We start from the raw sequence: 26,622 nt of genomic DNA on the forward strand, positions 1-26,622 counted from the left end.
CCCGAAACTGCTATGTTTCTATAACTTGTAAAATGTGTTTTCTTTCAGCAAAATTTCTGTGCTTGAAATCTGTGCTGCCTCTTTTGGCTTTCAGTGCCATCTATTCCAGAATAGTATTGAGTTCTAATATCAATTGGAGACAAATTTGAGTGCCTTTCAGGCCCCATTTGGCTTGTTTTGGCCTTGCGATGGCATTAGTTACAGAAGATGTGAAACAAGTTAAGAAAAGTACCCGAATAAAAAAGGTCTTGTGAGGAAGAAATTATGAATCTTAGAAAACAGAATGAGTAAGACAGCAGTGACAGTTTAAGAAACTTGGGTTTCCCGAGAAGGCTCTGAGACTAGTGATTGACCATCCGATAATCTCACTCCTGAAAATGTTTTGTTTTCTACTCTTGCTGAGTATCAGAAGAGAGAAACAAACTTCCTGGTTCTGAGGAAGTGTTTTTACCTATTCTGGGAAACTTGCCTCAAAGTTCTTGGGCTCCTTCTGATACTGTACAGATCAGACAAAACAAGTCATTTGTATTTAAATTCTTTTTTCCATTTTAGCTGTTTCCCTTGTTCCAGTATTAGGCTGTTTTCTTATCTGAAGAGAATTCTTTTCGTGGCATGTAATATGTACTTTTGTTTTAGCTTTAAGCTATGAGCTTGTCAGGAAGCCTGACAGGAGCATGTACCTTTTGTGATTTCTCCTCTCCTATTTAGCAAGATTTCTAAATGTTGATCTGCAGAGCAGTACAAACTGAAGGCAGAATCGTGTCCAGTGTTTTCTATTAAACATTAATATAGGATCTATGAAAATAGCAACAATAAAACCCTTGTGCTGTGCTTACAGTTGTGTATTTTGCAGTGCTTACTAGTTGGCTTGTAAAGGTTCATGGCTGTAAATTTTGTTTTGTAGTTTTTTTGAGATCCAGTCTCCAGTTTATTAAAGCACTTAAATCTTGTGTTAGCTGTATAGTAAAATACTTCTGGATTACAGTTTTTTAATGAGGAAATTCCAGAGAGAGAAATGATTTCAATCGATTAGGATGCTATTTCTGAGTGTGGCGGAGAAACCTCTAATGAAGGCCAAGATAATTCTTATGGTGAAAAATATAGCCATATTTGAATATCAACACCTGTGCTTTTCTTCATTAAGTTTGTTCGTCTTTTTCTTTGTTCTTGTTTTGTCTTTGTTTAGTCCTTAAGTGCTTCCCTATGCATCATCCATTCCTTTTCAGTAGCAATAATAGAAGTTTTATCTAACTGACCAGCAAATTCCTACTAGCTACACTAAGGAGATCATAGAATCACCAGGTTGGAAAAGACCCACTGGATCATTGAGTCCAACCATTCCTATCAATCACTAAACCATGTCCCTCAGCAACTCATCCACCCGTGCCTTAAACACCTCCAGGGAAGGTGAGTCAACCACCTCCCTGGGCAGCCTCTGCCAGTGCCCAATGACCCTTTCCATGAAGAATTTTTAACTAATGTCCAGCCTGAACCTCCCCTGGTGGAGCCTGAGGCCATTCCCTCTTGTCCTGTCCCCCGTCACTCGGGAGAAGAGGCCAGCTCCCTCCTCTCCACAACCTCCTTTCAGGTAGTTGTAGAGAGCAATGAGGTCTCCCCTCAGCCTCCTCTTCTCCACGCTAAACACCCCCAGCTCTCTCAGCCGTTCCTCATAAGGCCTGTTCTCCAGCCCCTTCACCAGCTGTGAAGCAGTGCAAGCTACATGTACTTCTGAGAACACTCACAGTGCGCAGAATCTTGGGCAAAAGCAACTGTTGCCAGGCATGATGTTTCAAATATAATGAATGTTTCTTGCAATTAACTGTTTGAAAGGTTTTTGTTTTTTTTTTTTAATTCTTAGTCCCAATGAATCTTGCATTTGTTAAGGCATAACATGACTAAAACTTGTAAATTAAGCGTCCATAGTAACTTTCAGTTTTTATTTGACAGTATTGAGGCTGCTGTGGCTACTTTTGCTCAGGCTAGACCTCCAGGTATTTATAAAGGTGACTATTTGAAGGAATTATTTCGTCGTTATGGAGATGAAGATGATGCACCGTCACCACCTGAGCTACCAGAATGGTGCTTTGATGATGATGATGAGGAGGACGAAGATAATGGTAAAGCAGGAGGCCAGGAGTCAGAACCTGGATCATCAAGCTCATCCTTTGGCAAAAGGAGAAGAGAACGTCTAAAACTGGTATTGTTGATGAAGAACTTAATTTTCTAATTGCTAAACTTAATTTCATAAACTCATAGTCATCAGTTACTACATAATAAGTGCTATATGAATGTCAGTGCTTTTGCTCTAGTAGTTATGTCTCTAACCATTAAACCCAGTAGATCATTCGCAAGCTCTTCTATATGAATCTTGAATATTTAACATTCAGCACCTCAACTATTCCAGATGTAACAGCGACTTAAAATCTTTTCTAACACAACATTTTATCTTTTTTAAGCTTGAGCTGAGATAGTAAAGCCCTTTTTATTTTTCGCTCAGTCTGTAGAGGTGAAATGTTATGAGGGAGATGGGTATACAGTTTTTATTTGCTTTTGTAGCCATGTGGATGAAATTCAGCATCTTTTACATTTAGTGCTCATTTTGGTGAATACTATTCTGAAGATGTTGAAAGATTGAGAATTGGATTAGCAAAGAGCGGGATAAGGTTAAGAACCCCAAGGAAACTGTGAAATTATATTTTGTACAAAGCTGTTTAAACTGTGTCATCATAAGAATTATGGCTGTTAACTTACTCTGATTCTTTTGACTTAATTCTGATGAAATCAGTTACTGTAGTTACTTCAGTATTGGTTTCATACTACAGTACAAACAATGTATTTGTTTTGGCTGAAGAGCCATGGCTCAGTTCTCCCCAAGTTCCTAACTTCTCTTTATTTGTGAGCGAAGTAGGGGAGAATATTGCTGAGTGCAGAAATAGGTTCAGTTCTTTTTGCGTAATACTGACGTATTGTGTGCTGAGGTGTGTTTGTTTGCAAACACTTGGAAATCCTCATATGAAATATGCTGTGAAAATGCATTTTGTTGTTACTGCGGCTGCTCAGCATGGTTTACAGATGGAGTATGGAAGAAATTAGCCTGAAAGGAATAAAAAAATCTCATCCAAAGAAGCAAAATGAGCTCTGGAAACTTTTAAATAATCCAACTGAAATAAAAAATTGTCTAAAAAATATATATAAAAATCCATAGTATAAAACACATTCAGGGGCATGGCTGCTACTTCCATGAGCCTTGCAGTAAAATGTTGATATCTAAAATTTTTTTTTTGATGACAACCTCAAAACTTTTTTTTTTGACTTGCCTTTTGATGCATTAGCAAATGAGGTGTGATGGAGAGGTCCAATAATGACCTCTTTTCAACAAGTGTATAACTGAACTGGTCTATTTAACTGAAATCATGATACTGGCTTCCCAGTCTTTTTGTTATCCGCCACCATAGTTCTTTGAGAGCTGGAAACAAAATTATACGAATAAGCACAGTAATAAATAAGTTTTAATTAAAAGTTAGATAATTTATGAAAGAGACAATATTCTAGTTAATAAGCATATTTGTATAATTCAGTTTTGCAGCTCTGGGGAAACATTCTTTGTCATGAAAAGGAGTAACGGGGGAATTCTTTACCATGGTTCTTGGTTGGCAGATTGAACTGCTGCTTAACTGAGTAGAGATGGATACAATCTATTTGTGATTCCTTGTAAATATACAATCTACAGGGGGAATGATTATCAGGTAAATACTTCTTGCTCAGATTTTCATGTTTTACTGTCTAAAGGATAAATTTCAGCATTGCAGCCAATTTCCTGCAACAGATGTTTTCGGCATTCTGATTTCACTCTTCTAAACACCTAGGGGTAGACAGTGCCAAGCTAGAGGTGTCTGGTGTGATAGTGATGTTTTTAAATGTTTTTATTTTGACCCACATCTTTAGTGAGATAGAAGAAAAGGTTCGGAGAAGAGGAGGAGACGTCTCACAGGCATATTGCTAGGATAATGAATAGTCAGAAGCAATTGCCCAGCTAGCCTGCAAAGTGAAGTCAGCATGCTGTCCATTTCAGAAATTCTCTTTTGGATGTGTGAAACTTTATTGAAGCATCTTTAACTAAAATGTCCATATTTTGAGGTCAAAAAGTCTTGACAGCCTTTCTTTTCTGCGCTACAGAAGCTGTGGGAACAGTTGGAAGATAATGCCGTTAGGGTTTCCTTTGTCATTACATGAATGTAGTTGTGAGGTAACAGAAAGTCTCAGATGCTACACAGAACATTCAAATGCATTTTGACATTGTCAGTGTGTGCTGTGATTGTCTCAGCGAAGCAACTTTATTATCTGACCCTTAAAATCTCACTTCAGGGAAAAAAAAGTCTTCAGGAGAAAAAAATTACTTGATTTTACAAATAGGACAAAAAGTTATAATTCTGAGCCACAACCTTCAAACTTTTCATGGGTCAACCGTATCTTTTGCTGTTTATTAAGGAGTGCCATCTGTTCTAGTCCAATGTAAGCTGTATATTTCACAGGCAGTACAGGGTGTAATATGTGGTACTTCTAAAATGGGTGGTTACATCTCAAACATTCTGGAAGAAATGGTAGCTGTTAATGAATTTCTTCATGATCTTGAGGGCAGGTGTCTTGTGGTCAGCTGTGAGAAAGAGGGCAACCACCAAAACTAACTTGTGGTTGACATAGTAAGGGTATTTACTGTTTAACTATTGAAGTACTTTGATTCTAAATATTAATGCCTTGTATTTTCCCTATCTAACCTACTTTATTTAGTTATTCCCTATACCAGTTGTTCTGCCAATGAACATCTTGATGGATTTGGGAAAAAGACTATTTTCTGATTTTGCAACAGCATTTTATGTACTTGAATACTGGTGTAATTTCCTTCCAGGCTTCTATTTTTCCACATTAAATGCCAGTTTCTTCACTTTTTCCCTAGTGTCTGTATTTTTAACACTTCTGACCATTCTTGTTATTCTTTGTGTTATCTCACGTTGGGTCACTTTTTTCCAAGACTGTGGTGTCCATGACTGACCATAAGCCTCTAGGTGAGATCAGCCTAGTGCTTAATAGGGAGGAATCAATTTTGGATGTCTTAAGGTTAATACTTCTGTTTATATATCTGAATATAATTGCCTTTTACAAGACAGAATAATACTAATTTAGCTTTTGATGTCTTGCTGCCTCTGTATCTTTTTTTCTCTAATTGTCTACCAGTGTGTGTTTGTATAATTACTCATTGCTCATTAAGTGTAGAACTTTGTTTATACTGAACTGCTCAGTGTTTCTTCCAGCCCATTCTTAAAATTCAGGGTAACAGTAAATTCTTAAGCTACCATCACAATCTGTACCCCTGTAGTGAATTGACAGGTGTCACAAAAATAAGAATGTGCTATTAGGAAATTTAGGGAAAATAATTAATTCTCTTATACCTAAACCAGACGCCACAGATCCTCTTCAGTATGTTCTTCCATTTTGTTAGTGAAACACTATCTCCTCTGAATTTGGTTTTAAAACAGGTTGCTCTTTTGCTTTATATATGTTACATGTACCCCATGTTTTCTGAGTTCCAATATAAGAACAAGACAAACAAATGAAAAACAAGCCAAGACAGAAGGCAGCATCAAAAGATGTGATATTTCTAGCTTCTCCAAGTTCTATGGAGATGTGTTTCACCACCAAAACAAAATCGTTAGTTGAACACTATTGTTACTGAGTGACAGTCAGTATGATTTTTGTAGCATGTTTTTCGCTTGTACATACTTAGAGGCAGTTCTTGTGATTTGATCCCGTATTTCTAGGTATTAAATCTAAGCTGATCAGTGTAGCTCCCTGGATCTCCCTTCCTCTCTTTTAAAAGATGTGGACTTTCTCTCTTTCTGATACGTTTTGCAATGTTTCTTGTGCCCTGGATTGCAATCTCTGAGTGTATTTGCACTTAGCCATCTTCAGCTACTGAGACTTGACTATCACCCAGGCCTGGTGATAGCCACTAGGGGTCAGGCACATACGTGGTTGGGGCTGTTTCCACCCACCTTTTCCTCCAGCTGGTGTTTAGGATCTGAACCAACACAAGGTAATACACATTACCAGTTTTTCTTCAGTTGGAGTGTTGGGTGGAGGGATATGGTGGCAAGTGAGGAGAGCTTCATTAGTACAGCTGGTGTGAAGGCTGTGTAGAGTGTAGTTTCTAAGAGTGTGTAGTTAGCTGGGGGCTTATAACACTTGGCTTAGTAGCTGTGCTAAGGACTTGAGGTGATCCTGCTGAGCTGAGTGCTCCTGCGTATCTGTGCCGTGTTCTCCAGTGTCCTGTTGCTGCAGGGTGTTGTTAGCTCAACAGCAGTGGAGAAGGTGCATGGAACTGTTTCAGTTTTCACACCTTATGCACAGAAATGTCCTAATGAAATCTGAAGTGCTGAGTTAGCCAGGTGTGGGTACCCCAATGAGTCACCTTGGTTTTGTAGTGGCATGTCTTAGCCAGTGAGTATACTTGGGGCTCAACCTTATTCTGTGGGAGTCTCCTCTGGTGCATGTATAGCTATGGCACTCTTAAAACTAGCATCCTGTTTATCTCTGGAAAACTGAGTTCAGTATATTCTTAGGCTGCAGTCATCCAGTGAAATATTCTCTGCATTTATTGTCTTAATATTGCACAAAGTCCTTTTCATCCTATACCCTCAATACTTTGCTCTGTTCTTCAGTCTCCCTAGTCCTCTACTTTTTTCAACTTGACAGAGTTACAGGGAGGCATTACGATGTGCCTGATCTGTGGACTGGGGAAGCCTGTATGCAAACAAAAAAGCTTGGCTTGTAGAATTATAAACTGCAGTTATTTCCTTAATTTTTTCAAAATTTCACCTGCCCTCCACATAATCCTATATATGTAATTATGTGCAAGCACCTGCTGCCTGTGCAGGAGAGCCTGTTGTGTTTGTTCAGGTGTTTAAAGTCAATAAACAATTAAAAGCTGTTACAATAAACTAACAAACAAAGCAAAGTTACTGGAATCAAATTAGGATGCATAATTTCTATGTTATGAGAAGCTAGCATTTTATAAATTTGAACCTTTCTTACCATTTGGAGAATTTTCTAAATTGCTTAAAAATATATATGGTGTGGAAGCTGCACACAGATTATTTTGGGAAACTTGACTGCACTATGCACTTTGACATTAGTGGCTCGAAACCCAGTTGTGTATGTGCACCACTCTCTTAATGAGATGATCTACAAGAGGTGCTTTCAAATGGCAGGCTCTAGTTTCTTGTTTATGGCTTTTTCTTTTCTGGAAAATCCTTCCTGTTGCTTGTCTTTTGCTTTAATCTTAGGAGTCCCTACTGCCGTTGTACTCTGCCATTATTCTGAGAAGCAAGGCACAACCATATTCTTTTATTTCATGGTGTCCTTAGCCGCTTACTCAAAATTCAGACAGCGTGTTGGCCAGGCATGTGTAGCTGTCTGCCTTCCTTGCCCTCTTAGCTGGTGCTGGTGCATCTGCTGGTGCCCGCATCAATAATTCTGAGTAAGCATCATGCTGAAACAGCTTAAAGTGGAACTTAAGGTAATGAAGGTTGTGAACTAGCATATTTCTTTAGGATGTACTGTTCTCGGAATACAATTTGGCGACGCAACTGAGCTGATCTTAACTAAATGCCGGCTGTACTGAAAACTGCGATCCTGCTTTCCCTGTGCTTCTCATGTTCCTTCGGCTTCCCTTGTGCCAGCACTAGTGCTGACTCATCCTGTGGTGAGCTGGTTTGGGAAACTCATTTGGCAGAAAATTACAAATTCATGAAGTTATTTTCGCCAGCTTAGTTCCTTGACTTGCTAAAGGGTAAAATGGATGAATGCCACGGTGTGTTGAAAGAGAAAGGGGCCAAAAGGCTTCTTTAATCAGTAGTATATGGCTAGGTTTGTTAAGTCAGGTTTCAGGCATTTTAGATAACTGATATGAAATACTTGTATCATTGGCAGGATTCTTAGCTCAACAGGTGAAACTTCACACTTGGATCTTAGCAGCTGCAGTGAGAAATTATTTGAGATGCTGTTGAAATAAGTCTGGTTGATTTTGGGGTCTCTGTAGAAAACCTTAGTTATACAGCTTTGCAGACCTGATGGCTTTAGCGTGTTCTGTTGTGCAAAATTTGTTTTTATTCCACTAGTATCAAACTTTTTCTGGAACATAATATTTTTTTAGAATTCATTTTTGGCATTCTTTTGTTGCTGTCTACTTAGGCTTTCTGTGGCATTCAGGATAGCACCTAGACTTTTGTAATCTGCTTAAGATTGAGAATGAAATTATGCAAATGTATTTTTACACAAATATTTTGTTACAAATCAGCTGTTTAATGTTTTCTTTTTTGTTAAGAATGTTGTCCTAGATCAACTGAGAACCCTTTAAGTTTGCTGCTGCATAAGTACGTTCGTTCTTTCATTTGTTTTCCTAACAGTGTAGGTATAAGTTTTGAGACACACAACATAGTGCATAACCCAGGTGGAGGTGAAATCCATGTAATTGAATTTTTTTAACTGAAATTACCATCTAGGTCTGATTAAAATTAACATTTAATTGACAACATACATCTTGAAGGTTTGGAGGGAGAAGAGTAGAACTTGATGTCTTCATCTGCTGAGATTTTTTTTTTTTAAAAAAAAAAAGGACACGAAAACCCTTCTGTCTAAAGATGTTTCCTGGTGACTTCAGTTCACTAAATACCAAGCTACCTGTGTTTATCTCTTATGTTAAATGTCTGCTGTTAGTGAGAAGCTCTTACTTTCTGTGAATCAAGCGAAGCACAGAATAGTTGGTCTAGAAATGCTGTTTATGTGTTAACAAAGTTTCTTTAGCATTTCAAAGGTCAATTTTGTCCTTAGTTTTCAGTTTGCTTATTTTGAGGCCGTACGTAAAAGTGGTGTCACAAAGGCTTCTGCCAGAAAGAGTTTTGTGACCTTTAATGTACAGTGGTTTGCTCCAGGCTTACAGTACTGTTTAGGTTCAGATTTGCATCCACAAATGTCTTCTTCTACCTTATTATTGTATAATATTTTGTGTACTTGGGATGATTAATTTGATCCCTGCAAATTCCATATGTGACAAATTTACTATTAATTACGTGATACTACTGTACTTTCTTTTTAAATAAAAATATTTTAGTTACAAATAAAAAATAATGTCAGACTGATGTTGTAGTTTGACACGGGAACTTTCTTGGGAGTACTAGCTAAACGGTGATTATCCCTTACCTGCGATTAAATGTGGGAGATTTTTTTAAATTATTATTTTATCCTTCCCTCCCGTATTTCAGTTCCTGGGTTTGTAATGTGGCTCAGCAGTGAGTTTACTGGCAAATTCAGCTGATGTATCTTGGTGTCTGGAGGTAAATCTTTAAAGAATACTTAAGCTAGTATTGCTCATGAGGGTAAAATTGTAAAAACAGTCTTAATCTTCTATTAATGTGTTCTCATCTATTTTTACGAAGGCTTAAATACTGCTCTTTTTTTCATTTAGGGTGCAATTTTCCTGGAAGGAATAACAGTCAAATATGTGACCCAGGTGACAACACAACCAAAGTTAGGAGGAATACAGCAAAAATGTCAGCAGTTCTGTGGATGGGAAGGGTATGAGAACATTTAGAACTTGTTTATTTATACTGTCTAGAAATAAGTTTTACATTTCTAGTTTTGCAGAAGGAAAGAGCTCCTTGTAAACAAGAAAAAAGGTGACTATTTTCTTATAGATTATTTTCTTTTAAAAAAAAGCGAGCCTCAAAAAAACACTCAAGGGTGAAATAGGTGAGGATCTTGCACTCTACTATGAAATGGAATCATAGCTGGTAATATTAAGAAACAAGATTCTAGAACTGCTTTTCCATTGAGATAACAAAATGTTTTCAGATGAATTGTTGCTGTGTAAATTCCAGACATAGTGTAGTCCAGGTATTTGTGTAAAATTTAGTGCTTACTGAAGCGGTAAGTCTATTTCTATAACTGCTATTACACTTCAGTATTGCAGTATAATACTAATTTTTATAGCCAACTTGGATTTGTGTCCAGTGTTGGTGAAAATGTTGGTTTTAGTGTCAGATTCTGAAGTCCTTTCCAAAGCTGATGATCCAGGGAGTTGCTCATGTTGCTTCCGAAATTGCTTATACTTATAGTTCTTGTAGTGCTTGTAATATTGAATTCAAATATCTCTTTCTCCAAAGTTTAAACTTGAAGTTCCACATAATTTAGTGTTTTGTTGCAAACAAATAACCTTGTTCTTTACAGATAGCCATTTGATTCCTCAGCAAAATACCTTATTGGAGAAGGTGTTGTAGCTCAAAGTTAAACTTGCAGCAAGTGTGCTACCAGGTGTGACTTTGGTCTAATGTTAAAATGCATTGCCTTGTGTGACTGCTTATTGCAGAACAGTAAAAAAATGTGGGTTTTTTTTTTTTTTTAAGGTCTGGATTCCCTGGAGCACAGCCTGTTTCCATGGATAAACACAATATTAAATTTTTGGAGCAGAAGCCATACAAAGTTAGCTGGAAAGCAGACGGCACTCGGTAAGTTCAGTTTAAATGGAAAAGAAACACCTGGTAAGTTGGGTAGGCGGTGTGTATTTTCTCAGGAAAGTGAATTCACTTGCACAAAGGACAGAGCATATTCTAACAGCAAAACTGACTCTAGGGTTTTTTTTTTTTTTTTTGCTTTCTTGGTACCCAACATTTGCTGAAGTTTGTGGCCAAGTGTGTTGGGTTTATTTTTTTTTTTTTTTAGCAGCTGTTCTGCAGACTGACAAATGTATGTACTTTTATTCTTCTCCATAACCCTGGCCTGTGTGTCAGCCAAGACCTGCCACCGAGGTCTTAGTATGATCTTAAATAACAGTAAGAGCTTGTTAAATTAAAGAATTTGTTTATAAAAGCTGAATTAAAACTTCTGGTTGATCTTTCAGAAGCTGGCCAGTATTAGAAATTTGATTTTTTTTTTTTAATTTTTACTGTGATGCTTTGTTCGAGATTGTGGTTCTGGTCAGCCAAAGTGTCAGTAGTTTCATCTTCCATCACTTAGTTCTTTTGTGTTTATTGTAGGGGTAACTTTTTTTATAACAGGCTGGAACCTGAGTGGATTGATGTGTTGAACCTACTCAGTGTTGGTATTTTTGGTTTGAAATGCATCCTTGTGTTGAATTGCTCATGTATTTGCACGCTAGCACTTTGAAGTAGAAGAAACACTGTACCTCATCAAATATAGTATGGCAAAACACTTTTTTTCCCCCTGTGATTCTAACTGGTTATGGATTGGTCTCAACTGCATGAAACTCAGTTGTCTAAACATGTGTATCTGGTATTATCAGATATCCTTTCATGGCTTTGTCTTGTATGAAAAAGCTACGTCACGCAGTGTCTCTTGCCCCTATCCTCAGCTGACTGGATGAGTTACAGACGGTACCTACTCTTAGCATTGCAATAGAACCTTGGACGTTAGATGCCCCGTTACTCTTGCAGAGAGGTACTGTGCCTCTTTATATAGACAAAGCTTTCTTGAGTAAAATTCCAAACCTCCAAAATCATACTTATTTTCATAGGACTGAATATACTTAATAGGTTGGAATATTTGTGGGATTGCAACCATTTTCTTGAGTTTTTGAAATCAACATCAGTGGGGATTGATACTCTAACCTTCTGTTTTTCTTCAGTATTTCTGGTTTCAAACCTAAAAATGAAGAATCCCAGATGTTTGTGTAAATGGTTTTAACCTATGCAAGTCATTCAGATCACAATCTTCCTTTTTGTTGCGGATGCTACCTTGAGATAATTAATAATGTAGTTTCTTACATCAGTCAGTCCCAGTAACAGGAAGAATTTAAATTGTGCGACTCATTTATTTCAATAACTTGATTTTTATTTCTAAAAGATGTTCTTTACATACAGTAGTGTTTAAGCAGTTGTAATCTGTGCTAAGTGGAATGACTTCAGTTTTTATTCACTAGAGCAAATAAAGAGATTTTTCATCTGCTTCAACTTGATCAGAGTAAGTGCAATTACAGTGATTGTGCACATGGTAGGAGGAGGACATTATGCTCATTTACACCCATGGTGCTTTAGACTAGCAAAAAGCTTGATCACACTTGTACAAGTTAGAAGGCATCATTTATGTGGATGAAATATATATGTTCAAAAACAGGAAGTAAGAATTGTTTTCTGGTGGAGACGGGTTACAATTATAGCTTTGTGTATAGATATGGGAAAAAAGTTTTATTTTAGCAGTGCAGTGGAAAGCTTTCACCCTTCCATGGGCTAAGACAACAAAGTAAAGTTTTGATACTAAATAAACAACTGGTGTAGGCTATCTTCTAAAGTTTTCCCTGCATTCTTCATTTTGTTAGGTTTGTTGTCTTTAGTTATAGGATGGACTATCCTAGGTAATTAAAAGCCTTCAATATTAGGGGAATTGAGTGTCTTATGAGAATTACCATGTTGCTTCATGTGGCGTCAGTCAGGACTTGGCACAATTCAGCTAGAACTAAGCTATGTCCTGTAGAAAAAAAATCCCTTCAGTTGTCTCTCATCTGTGAATTTTGTACTCTGAGGGTTTATTAGCTTGGGCAGAGCATGGTGTGAAAATACTGAGTAAACTTGCACTCAGTATGCCATCCGAGCATAAAGAAGTGGGTGGGAATAGTTGGCTTGTTAATGTTGGCAGGCTGCATGCACAAGCACTTGGGTAAGGCGATACAGATGTTCTTAGGGTGCGAGGTTACAGAAACATGGTGTTGGGAGGTCCAGGCTTATTCTCAGAGTAGTACAGTACATTCAAAAGCTGCTGAGCCTAAACAAGTAAACTCAGCCAATTTAGACTGAAGAGCCAGATGGGAGTCTTGCGTTTATTATGCTTTTAATCCACGTTCCACGTATACTGCCTGTGGACTTGACTTGTGTAACTATGAAAATATGTTCACAAAGTATTAATGTCCTGTGCAGCAGATATTGGCAATCCTTGCCTTTTTTCCACAGCTTAGTCCTCCAGGAAGCCTTTGATTTAGAGATTGGTTTTCAGTAGTGTTTTAGTATGTATTAAAGGCAGTTCACAGAAGTATTTTCATGTAGTTTAAACCTGTTGCCTCAAGAAGTAGTAACAGTGGAAAATAATTCTGTGTTAAAAATAATTTCTTTACAGAAGGCCATAAGATAGTAAAGGAAAAAAATTGCTTTATCTGCAGTATCTATAGTGTGTGTTGCCACTGAAGAATAGTCTGTTCAAACCCCATGGGTCATTAGCTAATGCAGATGGGTGTGTCTTAGAACAAATACTAAGATGCTGTAAAATTACAGTTAGTGATATTCCATAGAGCTGTATTTTTCCACTATTTTTCCACTTTTTTTTTGTCTTTTCAACATGAAGAGTCTGTTGTATCTTTTGTTACTCATTTGGAAAATTGAAGTCTTATGGAGTATTCTTATTTTCTAACTCGAAGGTACAGGATGCATGCATTCTAAATACTAGAATAATTATATAGAAAATAGTAGTGCACCTGGAAGTCTGCATTTTGTGAAAGCAAATAAGAAGTGCACGTGCAATTTCTTGTATGAATTTTCCGTGTTTTGTACATTCTCTCCTGTATGTTTTTAGGTTTCTAGAACGATGACAAAGCAGAATAGATGAAGAATAAGACCAAAAGAACTAAATAGTTTAAATTTTCTCAAAAGACATATTAATTTGTTTGTAGTTGGTTTTGGAGATACATAGTCCGATAGGTATATTCAGAGAAAAAAATGATGTTACAAAGATCTCGTTATTGAAATTTAGCTGAAGGAATGTTGTGAAAGAGGTTAAGGATGAAAACCTGAGCTATTATCTGGGCATGTAGACACTGTGCGTGATAGCTACCCTAATCAACAATGAAAAACTACTATGGCAGCTTTTACATTGGGCATGCTTCTAATTATTTTGTTGTTCTCTGGCGATCTGGACCCCATATGCAATTAAACAGTTTTTCATTAATTATTCTGAATGCTTGTGTTGACAGGCGTGACCTTCCTGAATTTACTATTAAGACATCAGTTAGTGGAGATCCATTTATGGATCCCTTGCTTGTTTTATCTGGAGATGAAACCCTTGTTATCAAATATCTCTGCAACTATTCTGTTAAGTGTAGTTTAGATGCAGCAGTCTAGGGTTTGACTATTACAATATTATTTGGCTTGCATGTTTTGGTTTGTTCTCTGTCTTAGTCTAAAAATGTACTTCTGTTTCATCGACCTGATTTGACTGACAGAAAAGCAGATGCTTAACTAATAACTTTATATTATATTCCCTCACTTAAATAAAACACTTATCCTGGTTAATAGCAATATTAGTTAACTTAGCCAAACTTGTTAAATTTCACAGTTATTAAATACCTGCATTTTATTCCTGCAGCAGCAGTGCTCTCAAGAGGTTTTGTGACTGAAGCCTTCATTTGTAGATTGTTTTACTGACATATAGCGTCAGTAATTTCATTGAGGACTATTCCTTTTCTCCAAAAGCATTTGGTATTCCTAGATTTCAACTGGAGCTGAACATTTACCCTTCTGGTTTAAAAGCTGTGTTGTTGGTGGGTTTTCTTTTGTTTGTTTTTCAGAGGTAGACCATACATGTTTTCTTGCTTTTTTTTTTTTTTTGTATGGCACCCGTATTATTTTTTTAAAAAAAGAAAGTATTTCCTTAAAGGAAAATCTTTATTTATCATCTTGTCTTGACTAAATAATGTGAAATTGATTACTTAAATGATTTGGCAGGGATTCTGTAAATCAATTTGGGGAAACTTACTGAAGTCATATCTTATACGCCTTTGTAAATGTGAGGGTTCTGAGTCTGGTTTGGGTCAAAACTCATCCTCTTCCATTTTCTTGGAGCCCTGGGTTCAAAATCTTTTGACTTATCCTTGCTTAGTCTATCCTTACTTGCAGTTTTTACCTACACCGTGGTCTTGCTTATTCTGTATCTGGTTTCCGGAGCCCTTGTTATGTGAGCATCTGCAAGGCACACCTCCTTGTTCTCACTCCAGCCTGCCTTTGCTTTACTTTCTGTGCTTGCTCCAAGGGGAAGTGCAGTGTGAATAAATACTGCTTCCCTCCTGTTTATAAATGCCTCTGCGTAAGGATGTGTACATTTACATCTTGGGTTTAGACAGATGAACTTTTAATTTAAAAGAGCTTAGAGGCATGTGTGTAAATATTGCATGCAACCCTATTTTGGGGAAAAAAACCTCTAAAATCATATTGCTTTAAATTACTGTTACAAAAAAATCATTTAAGTCTGCAATTATTCTGACTGGCTTGGTGTGAATTCTGTCCCATATCCCTGTTGGAACAGTTGCCAGACCTCTGGTGTCTTAAGAATAATTTTAATGCTAATCTATTCAGAAGACACAGAAATCCAAAGGGTGAATTTCCCACTACTAAACTCATGCCTTTTGGCTTAGTTGAGATGAAATTTATGTTGTATGTTAACAGTAGCTACAAAGTATGCACAGCTTTACAAATTTGTCCCATTTTCTAGTGCTGTATTTCCAAAATAGTAGTTGCTGTCTGGTTAAGATAATTGTAACAGTATGTTCAACGCATACTGTATGACTCTGTATTATCAACTTTGTACTGTAAAGTGATTAACCCAGGTGGTTAGCGGTTTGCTGTATCCCTTGATGTGTCTCATTAATACTGTTTGTAGCAGGTGTTTGTTCTAATGAGTGGAGCTGAATGTTCAGACAGGAGTAGGGTTGGGGAAGTAATGAGACACCAGTTTTGAAAAAAAAAAACAAACCTGCTACCGCTGAGAATAATGGAAACCTTTTAAAAGTCTGTGAAATAGTTCAAATTAATACCATCCAACAGAACTAGGTTTTACAATTGTTATATGTGACCTGAACTAAATGCGAGCTATTAAGGGGTGTAAGTTATTTTCCTACATTTGTATGGGTACCTTTTTATTTTTCACATCTCGACACAGGCAGTTTTAGTAAAAAATAATAAATACAATCATAATACTGTGGCTGTTCAATTATGGTAAGGCAGCTATTTAAAGAAATGCAGAACAGGTAGTTCTTGCCAAAGGCTATTATGTTTGAAAAATATTCATGCAAATTTGATGGCTTGGAGATATCTAAATGCGAACAGGTAGATACAAAATGTAAAGTAGCTCTTTGAGAATTGCTGCTAATTGTGTTTGTAACAAAATAGATAGGGGTATATCTGAAGTTAGTTATTTCTTTCATGATTAGCAAATTACGTTTTAGAAAGAAGGCCCACTGCCTAAATTATTCTCAATTTGTTGATATTGTAATACAGAATAAAAATAGTAAAGCTACACTTAACTATATGATAAAACTTGTGGTCAGATTTTTTGATTGTGTTTATTAATCAAATCATTTTGATTTATTGAAAGCATGTAAGTTACTTGTGATAGCTTCCCAGGTTTCTTTAGTTTAGTTTTTTGTACAAATTGAAGAGAACTTCTGTTTTTACTTTGGTGTTTGGTTTTTTTTTTAAGAAGTTTAAATCTATTGATGTTTGCAGCCGCTTCAGAAAAATATTTCTGACCATTATTTGAAGGAAATCTGGGTGTATTTTAAAATAACATATGCATACAATTTATTAAAACATAACAAAAATGAGGTAAAGTTTCTCTCTGAATTTGCATGGCTAAATACTTTTTTCTTTCCCTGTAATTTGATTTTTGAGTGATGATATGAAGCTTACAAGCATAACAGAGAAATTACATATTCCTAATATGAAAAGTTATCTGAAAGTCATTTGTGGTAAAAGTAACTTGTGAATAGGTGATCATTGTTCAAGAGCAACTCCAAAAAAAAAATTGAGAAAACTGAGAAACAGATTTTTTGGTTTAGAAATTAAGAGGTAAAGAAACTAGCCTAAAATTAGGTGGCAGGGAAGGAGAAAGGTAGCCTGTCTGCAGAGGATTAAAGAAGAAATAGTTCAATGGTTTTATGGAAAAACTGTTATCCCTGAGAGATGGGAGGAGGTTACAGAGAAAGCTGGGATAATGATGAGAATGGTGGAGGACAGAGAAGATTGGAGAGTAGTACTAATCCAATTAAAAAACAAATCTATGCACTTGAGAACTCATTATTAAGAACAAGAAACTGACTTGTCGTGAAGGCAGATCTAGGGAACAGAAGTATTTTCTCCGGGGAGCAAAGATATTACTGTGGAGTTGAACTTAAGGAGACTTTTGGGAATGTGAAAGAACTTGTATATTAATTTTCAGATTGGTACAAATGACATGACCAGATTCTTATGGATGTGGAATTTTATGCCCAGTAGGGAGTAATGCCCCAAGGGGAAGTTTACACAACTGTTAGTGAAATCTTTCCTGATTTCAAAGAGGGGGACAAAAATGTAGGAAGTTGAGATTCGACAGATGGCTTCGGAAATGGTGCTAACAGGAAAGTTGAGGGCCATTAATCACTGGAAAGCATTTGTGAGTAGAGAGTTATGAATACCCCCTTTTTGGGGTACCTTAGTTTCTAACCCTAGATGGCTAGTGAATAACCGAATCATTATGTATTATGTTTTGAATGTCTTCTCATTTAGTCATATTTATAGTAATATGTTTATGGTCTTGGGGTAAGGAAGGAGCATTTGCCTCCTAATGATAGGATAGGGTGAAGAACCCACATGAGAATCATCTGGGCACTTTAAAACCACCCCTTCCTTTCCCTTCCCTTTCTTGTCTCTCCACTAATCTTAAGAAATAGACTTAAATATTTATTGATGTTGGACCATTGGTTGGTAATGCTGCATATCTCTTTATTCCTCTGTGGTTAGGGTATGTTTCTGTGGTCTGAAACTTTAAAAGACAGAAATATTCAGGAGTTTGGACATGTACTGAACAGACTTTTCAGGACCAAATGGATATTTTTAATACAAGTGACAGTTTTTTGAACAACTGGGCTTAACTCAAATGGTTTAATTCCAAGTAAAATGAGCTTTATTCAAATTGTGCTTATGTAACTATCAGCAGTGGGCCAAATCTCAGCTGTTGGGTGCTAATTATACGTCGTTCGCGTGTGTAGGACAGCTACTCAGCACTCTTAATTTTCTGAAAAAGCAGATGCTTAATTAATGTTTTTATTTTGTGTGTTTAGGTAGGAGGGGAAGAGAAGGTGGAATGGGGTGGCAGGAATGATGTGTTTTGAGGCTAGAATGTTGGGAGTTTAGTAGCTGAGGTGTGAGTTCTTGCACACTCTACATCTTAGTAATTATCCCTTAAAGTTGTGTTGGGCAATATATTGAGGATTAGAAGATTGATATCAGTGTATTTCCCACAGCATTAGAACCCATGAATATTGAATGCTTCCTTGGGTTTTTGAGAGTTCAAAAAAAAAGATTTTGATAAGTTGAGGTAGGATTAAAGGCACTTTCAACATATTTAGTGTGTCCCCTACCTCAAGGTAGAGGCATTCTAGCTCAGGATGAAGAAGCTCTAACACTAGGTGGCCTAATCTCCACTTGTTGGTCTGTTATCAAGGCCATGTTGTCCTTTTCTCCTTTTTTACCTCTTGTACAGGGAATGAAAGCAAGCATAGACTTTGGCAAGCAGACTGACTTTGACAGCAGAAAAGGACTTATCAGACTTTGGCAGCCAGAGTCATGAGCGTCACCAGATAACTCAGTGCCTACATCGATTATCAACCCGGAGAGGTCTCTCTTGATTTGAGAGACTGTGGGTCAAACAAGACAGCACAGTGGGTCATACGGTGTTAAACTAATATCTGGAAGTATTGGGTGTAAATATTGTTACTCATGAGAAGTTTCCACAAGGTGTATTATTTAGAGTAGAGATGTATATTATAGAGCAGGTCGCTTAGTTTCATGGCTGTTGGGCTGGGATGAAATTGGTTTTTAATGGTGTGTTTGGAGTGGGTTTTCTTCAGGGGGCGGTGATAGCGTATTTATGTATTTAGTTCTTACTAAGACACGTCCGTATCACTTTGCTGCTTCTGCATCTCCTGAAGTCTGTTTTTTAAATCATTGAATGCCTCAGTGTAGAGGAATGAATAAATAGATGTGATGGAACACGTCATCCCCAGTCTGGATCCAAATTGACTCCAATGGCCAAAGAAGGCATTCTTACTCTAGGTTGTGGTTTCTTATTTATGTATGCTTGCAACAGTGTCAAGACTTTAAAGAACAGTGGCAGAAGAAAGCTAGTGGGTTTTGTGTCCCTTTCTTAAGTAGTTAAGGAACACTGCTGATGTGACACCATATGGAACATATATTTTGTGAAGTAGCAGGTTCAATGCTTCACAGTTCTGAAGCCTTTTGACAGCTCACAAAGTTACAAAACTGGTCCCAGTTCTTAGCTCTTTGAAAAGTACTACTTAACTGATTATTCATGTGTAGCTGTTTGAATAGTTGGACAGATTGTCTTCTAAGCAAGCTCCTTTGTTTGTTTATAAATAGTTAATGCATCAAAATGCCTATTATGTAGCTTGTGCTATGAATACTGATCTTAGAGTATTCAACTGTAGTCCTGAAATGTTCTAATTAGATCAAGATAAATGGTGTGCTTGCGCGTGTACCTGATGTTCAAGCGAGAAGTGTCAGTGATTACTGGTTTATTTGTTTATTTTTCTTTCTCCCACACCGCTTCTAATAGTGGAACAAAGCGTCCTCTGCTGCTGGTTCTCTTGAGGGGATTACGAGCATGTCCGTGAAATGTAATGGCTTAAGCTTATTCAGAGAAGAATGGCATTTGGTTTGTAAAGTTTAACTTTGCAAATATCTAGGGCAGCGCTTCCCCTTAGAGCTGATCTAGTCTATGAGCTTGAATGGCAGTCGTGCTCTGCTGTGGATTGTGTCTGTGATGTAGACAGAATTGACCCGGCATACATTCTGGTACATTCTAGCATAAATTTAGTTCAAAGTTAAAGGAATCTCTTTTTTTTTTGGACTGCTATATTAGGGGCCTCCCCGCAAGATGTTGTGGTTCTATTGCTTTGGAAAAGAAGGACTGCAACTGCTTGTCACCTCATGCTAAATTAATTTGTTTTTCTTTCTTATACCATTGTGTAATTGCTGCATTGGGTTTTTTTTGTTTTTGAGCCTGTTGCTTCAGGCATGAATTTCTCTCTAAGTCACCATGATATTTCCAGACTTAATATTTGTGGAAGATGGATGGAGTCAAACAAGTTCAAGCAAGCTTGAAACTCGGTATCTGCCATAAATAATAATAATGATAAAAAATTATAAGGGAATTCAGTAGTTCAGTCAAGCTTGAAATATAATTTGTTCTATTGCAAAAAGTAATTAGAACATTATACTGTGTGCTTGTTTTCCAATAGTGTTCCTCCCTTGAAAGTAGAAATGTACTTTAATATATGAACTCAACCACCTAGAATCATCAAAATTTGGGTGAAACAATGAGAATCTAATAAATCTGTTATTGTTCAGATTCTGTTACTGGGTTGCATCTTTTTTAGGGAGTTAACAATTCTTTGATTTTACACCAGATATGTTATAATGCACTATAAAGACTCTTCAATACATCGTAGTTGGAGATTAATCTACCCTTTGTTGTAGGTCAAATAATGATGTCAAGATGACTTCATATTTAACCCATAATATTTAATATCCTTTCAGAAATAAACCCCCCACAGCACTCTAACTTAATTAAAACCCTGGGAGGCAGTCAGTAAAAACTCTGTAACTGGATAGTCTTTTTTAACCTTGCTGAATTATTGGCTTACCAGCTCTGTTGCAGAGTTTCACAGTCTTATAATACTTTAGATAGAAGATGTAGTTTTACATTGGTTTTGAATTTGCCATCTGTTAAACTAATTAAAGGCATCTTTATTCTTGATTTATAAAACAGGAAAAACTCAAGTTTGAACTCAGTCTGAACTATGATACTTTATTAGGAGAAATGCTACCGCTTTCCACGCTTAGGCATTTTTCCATGCTCCATAGTATCATTGTTATCTCTTGTGTTGAAAACCTGATTTCCCTGTTAATGCTATTGCACACAGTATCCCAAGTAAGGGCATGCCAACGAGTTGTATAATAATGTAACTTTACTCCCATATTAGGCACCATCCTGTTAGTTTTGTGACCTAATGATTTGGTTGCTGTTTGTATTTTTTTTTTTTAATTTGGCTGGAGATGTCAGCTGATGGAGTTAATTTAGAAGCTTGTAAGGTGGGGAAGCATGTTCCTATCTCTTCCTTCCTGCCTGTGTCTTGGTACTTTTGAATATCATAATTTGCATTGTTCATTACTGTAGTTTGAGGCATACTGAAGATTGCTGTAGAAAATGTTGATATCTGCAGACTCACTGCCTCACTTGTGATAATTTTCAGGGTCACAACAGTCAAAAAAATCTTCGCTGGACCTTGGGTTTTCAAGGACAGCAAATGAAAATGGAAAATTGCATTCAGAGTTTAAAGGAGAGTGGTGGCAGGCAGAAATAATAAAAAAAATTGATGTTGAGGGAGGCAACAGTGGAGGAGACTGATGAGCAGTGAAGATTATGAGGACTCAATAACTATATAAGCTATGGGATATATGTTATCATACAGTGGTAATGTGCATAAAGTGTGTGTATGTAGGGAAAATGACCTTAATGAATTCTGTGGAAATGAAGTGCTGTGGTCTCAGGTAAGCAGGATGAATTGATGTTAATCAGTTCATCAATACCTCGAGGTATCCAAAAGATGTGTAGATGTGGCACTTAGGGATATGGTTTAGCAGTGGACTTGACAGTCATAGGTTATGATTGCACTCAATGATCTTAGATGTCTTTTCTAACCTAAATGATTCTATGATTCTGTGGATGTCAAAATTAAGCATAGCCCTTTCATTGTTATGTATGAGATGATCAATAAGACAAGAAAATTATTTTTCCCATGCTAGCGTCAAGTCAAGGCAGCAGTAGCTTGAACAAGTGATTTGGAAACATGAAGCTGGATATTGGGAACTTTCTAATTTCTGATGAAATTAGATGTTGGTGTAGCAGATGTGCTAGGATAACTTCATTAACCATAACATGAGTATTCAAAAGCATTCATGGCTTAGGAAATGTGCAAACTAAAGTTTAAGGGGCAGGGTTTAGTTTTCATACTAGCTGAAGGACGAAAAAATGTTATGGAGTTCAGGTTTTTAAAAAATCAGTACAGGGTTGTTAAGGTGAACTTCTGGTTTACTGCTGCGTGTGCTGCAGATACTCAGCCTGATCAGAGTTGTCACTTTGAGCACACTCTAATGTCTAATGCAAGCTGAGCGTCAAGGTCACTGTTGATATAGTAAAAGTTTAGACAACACAGTTACGGACATCTACAGAACTGTTCATGTCACCCTGAAGTAGACACCTTACAGTTATGAAACTTAATCAGAAGCTGGAATTCTCTCATCTTTTGAAGGTGGAGAATTGGTGGAAAATTTTGACCAGTGACAAATCCAGATGCTTCTTGATGTAATAAGAGATACACGTGATAGTTACTTACAAAAGAAAAGCCTAGTAACACAGTATTTTAATATTGAGGGCAAAACGTATCTTGAGCGTAGGAGATAAATTTGCATCATTGATGAAAAGGCTTTGCTTTGAACTCAGAATGTTACGATTGCAATGAGAGGTAAAAATAGAATCATAGAATCACTATGTTGGAAAAGACCTCTTAGATCAAGTCCAACCATTCCTATCTGCCACTAAACCACCATGTCCCTGAGCTGCTCATCTACCCATCTTTAAAACACCCCAGGAATAGTGACGCAACCACCTCCCTAGGCAGCCTCTGCCAGTGCCTCATGACCCTTCCTGTGAAAAAATTTTCCTGATATCCAGTCTGAACCTCTCCTGGTGGAGCTTGAGGCCATTCCCTCTCGTCCTGTCCCCTGCCGCTTGGGAGAAGAGGCCAGCACCCTCCTCTCTACAACCTCCTTTCAGGTAGTTGTAGAGAGCAATGAGGTCACCCCTCAGCCTCCTCTTCTCCAGGCTAAACACCCCCAGCTCTCTCAGCCGCTCCTCATAAGGTCTGTTCTCCAGCCCCTTCACCAGCTTTGTTGCTCTTCTCTGGACTCGCTCCAGAGCCTCAACATCCTTCTTGTGGTGAGGGGCCCAGAACTGAACACAGTATTCGAGGAGCGGTCTCACCAGTGCCGAGTACAGAGGGAGGATAACCTCCCTGGAGCTGCTGATCATGCTGTTTCTGATACAAGCCAAGATGCCATTGGCCTTCTTGGCCACTATAGATCAGTAATATAGGTTCTGTCTTCCTAAAATGACAGGTTTGGGTAAAATAAGGAATGTCGTTAATGTAATCAGGACAAACGAGGAACATAGTCTTCAGTATAGATGAGGAATGACGTTTCCTCTGAATTCAACTGTTTTAGTAGGAGTTTCTATACCATATAAAAGAAACATAGTATTTGGCATAGCTGTGTATCTCATGCCTCTGGACTTTGATGGAATTTTGATTTGTTGTAGACATTGAGGCTAATGCAGATTGCTAGAATTGTAAGATAGGTCAAGAAAGAATTGAAAGAAAATGGGAGTTGATGGTTTTGAAGAAAATCTATTCTATTGTAATTAAGAATTTTGAAACAGCAACCAAGTATGTTCTGACAAACAAGTGAGGGAAACATGACACTGAATTCACTGAGGAGCAGAATAATAAAACTGGAAGGATATTTAGTTGTAGGAAATGCAAGCTCGTGAATAAGAAATATTGGAGCCAGAGGCTGTTAATTGGAAATGATTGTCAGTCAGAATCTAAGGGGGTTTTATGGTTTAAAGTACTGGGGAGATTGTCGGTGGCAGAATTTAACCTGGAAGTATCCGAACAAAATATAAAGTGTTGGAATATTCAGAGCAAACTAACTTTGGAGAGTCTGTGTGGGTGATTTTTAAAAATTTTATTTAGAATTCAGATTATCAAGTCAAATACACCCATCTACAGCTGCTTATGTGTAGCAGTGTTTCTTGCTGACTGATATGCGATATAGTTGTGGAAATGAAAACGCATGTACAGGTTTGGAAGTATCTGTGACAGGGCTGTCAGTGTGTGTTTAAAAAGGTAGTGTTTTCCTTTTGTTTACACACTGGAAATAATGAGTCTTCGCATAACTTCCTATGTCAGTGTCCCTGTATCCAGGCTTTGTCATCCTTCAGGAGACATAGTTTGAAGTAGCAGCCCTTGCCAGCAGCAATTAATGGAAGAGAAAAAAGCAAGCCGAGCCTTCCCCATTTATCGGGACGTTAGGGTGTATGGCTCCATCTGCCACAGGCCAACTTCAGACTCGTCTAATTTAAACTGTTACTGTAGATCCGGCACAGTTTGGATTCAGGCCAGGGCATGGAACTGCAGCGGCTTAGTGACACAGATAGATGATCTCCTACTGTCAGTGGATAAAGGGCAGTCATTAATTTTCATTCTTCTGGCCATTTCTACAGTGTTTGATGTATCTGGCCAGGAGCTGACACTGTCTTGCCAGGTAGGGTCCAAAGTAAAACTCTGAAGTGCCTTGGCCTCGTCCTAGGTGATCGCCTTCATGATTTTGAAGTGTTGCCAGTCAGAAAAGGAAACTAAGGAAATGAAAATGATCTCTGCAACAGGATTTCGTTGTTGCCTCCGCGTCAGTGAGCATATTAGTGATGCTAATTGCTATTCTGAGTTGGGTAACGCTTATTTGTGTGGGAGGGCAGTGCTTTCACAAGACTGAATTCTAGGCTGTGTAATGAACACTCCTGGGAATGGAAAGCTGGCGTGTATTCTACGCTTAGAGTTTATGATGGAATTTCTTACATTTTGCATTCTTTAATGCGATAATCTAGACACAAGCATATTTAAAAAGGAAAAATAGTGACAACAGTACCATGTTGAAATAAATAATCTTCTTTGATATAGCTCTTCTAAAGAAATACTGTGGGGCAAAGAAAGCTCTGACAGGAGCTGAATTTTTAAGCTTCCTTTTAAAAAACATCTTTAATACATTGCTTCTTTTAGATTTTTTCAAAACCTTATTTTGTATTGAACTCAAACACAAGAGATGAGGTCTCAAAGTTGGAGGAAGCTGTGCTATGTTTTTCTATCATACTTGAGGTTTTAAAACTACTATAAAGTATAAAATTAACATGTGATCTTATTGCCAGGATAGTTGCTGGGATTTTGTCTGAGGAAATTAAGTTAAACATCAATAAAATGCATCATAAAATGGAAGTCAGTGGCAAAACTTCTGTGAACTTCTAGGAGATGAATTTCACTGTAAATGTGTTTTGGCAAGCACTATGATGATATGTGAGGTATTGTGTTGGGGAGTATTTTCAAAGCTGGTTTTCTGAATCCTAATAAGCTGGGGAGGATAGAGACTGCATGCTCTGGTGGGTGCAGAATTGGATTTGGAGCTTGAGAGACACAGTTCTGTTCTTGTTCCAGACTCTGAATGACTATAGGCTGTGGGAGACCAAGTAATTTGCCGTATTTTGCCTTATATAATATTTTCCTGAAATGTACTTCCAGATTTAATGGTGAAAAATACTAAACATCCACATAAAGGAGAAACCTCCGTTTTTAACTCATCGTTTTCAATATAGCTTGAGTCAACTTCAAGATTGTATAAAAAGCAAAACTCACCACCACCAAGAAAAGCAACTAAACTGAAAATGAAAGTTTAATAAAATCATTTTTCTAGTATGCATTTTCGGCCCAGCTGATGTGGACTGCATGAGCAGGATATGTGTGGAGGGAAATGAGACTTCGAAACAGTTGCCTTTATTTGGGTATGCTAAAAATAATTGATTTCTGAAGAGAAGACTTTTCAAGATGATATTTGGTGGTTGACATTTTTTAAAGTTTAAAGATTCAAGTTATTAATACCCTGGTAGGTGATACGAAGATCTGCTTGTCTGATGCTGAGAACTGCAACTCTTTGCTAGTGAAATTTTCATCCTGTTTCTTGACTAGTTGTGTTAATGCTGATGTCCAGCTACAATTAGTAACAGACCTTGCCTTTGGACCAGAAGTCAACGAAAGTAGCTTCTAATTAAACTTTGGATGTTAAAATTCATCTGACTAGATATTTTATCTGCTTGTGAGATTAATATGTGTAGACGCTGCGGCCCTTCTTTAACTCACTTGTCAGAACTTTCGTTGGAATGGAAACTGACTGGTTTATACTGGTTGGATTGGCATTACAGAGAGAAAGCGTCTGTCACGTGAATGCGATTCTCCACTTTCGTGTATAGTTATCAAAGGTGAATGAGCAGTTCTGTTATAGCTCTTATTGCTGCTCCACTCTTGCTCTTTTATTCACTTGTCTTGTTTTAAATTCAGATTGAGCCATCTGATAGAGGACCATGTCATCTTGTGTACTAGCACAGAATCTAATACAATGGCGCATGGTTACTAATTGGAGCTTCTGGGTGCTCACACAATAGAGATAATTAGTAATAAATGTACAGCTGTAATAGCAAGTGGTGTTCACAGCGTGCAATACAATGCATGACAGTTGAGCTCCTATGTGCTGTTTTAGTCCTTCAGTTCCTATTGAATGTATTTGAGAAATCATCATTCTTCTTTCTTTGCCAATGTGGTGTTTTCTCTGCTCTGGTGTAAGTGATTATGCTGTT

General features: G+C 37.4%; 1 protein-coding gene across 2 annotated transcripts in view; it reads left to right on the forward strand.

The window, feature by feature from the left end:
• The window catches only part of RNGTT (RNA guanylyltransferase and 5'-phosphatase), a 189,613-nt gene that overhangs the window by 20,207 nt on the left and 142,784 nt on the right, over window positions 1–26,622 (forward strand). For both annotated transcript variants that reach the window (XM_069851265.1, XM_069851266.1), the window contains exons 6-8: window positions 1,948–2,197; window positions 9,521–9,630; window positions 10,458–10,559. In XM_069851265.1, the coding sequence (XP_069707366.1) occupies window positions 1,948–2,197; window positions 9,521–9,630; window positions 10,458–10,559 (462 nt within the window). The remainder of the gene's footprint in view (window positions 1–1,947; window positions 2,198–9,520; window positions 9,631–10,457; window positions 10,560–26,622) is intronic.

The sequence above is a fragment of the Phaenicophaeus curvirostris genome, chromosome 2 (assembly GCF_032191515.1).
Source record: "Phaenicophaeus curvirostris isolate KB17595 chromosome 2, BPBGC_Pcur_1.0, whole genome shotgun sequence".
NCBI classification, from domain to species: domain Eukaryota; kingdom Metazoa; phylum Chordata; class Aves; order Cuculiformes; family Cuculidae; genus Phaenicophaeus; species Phaenicophaeus curvirostris.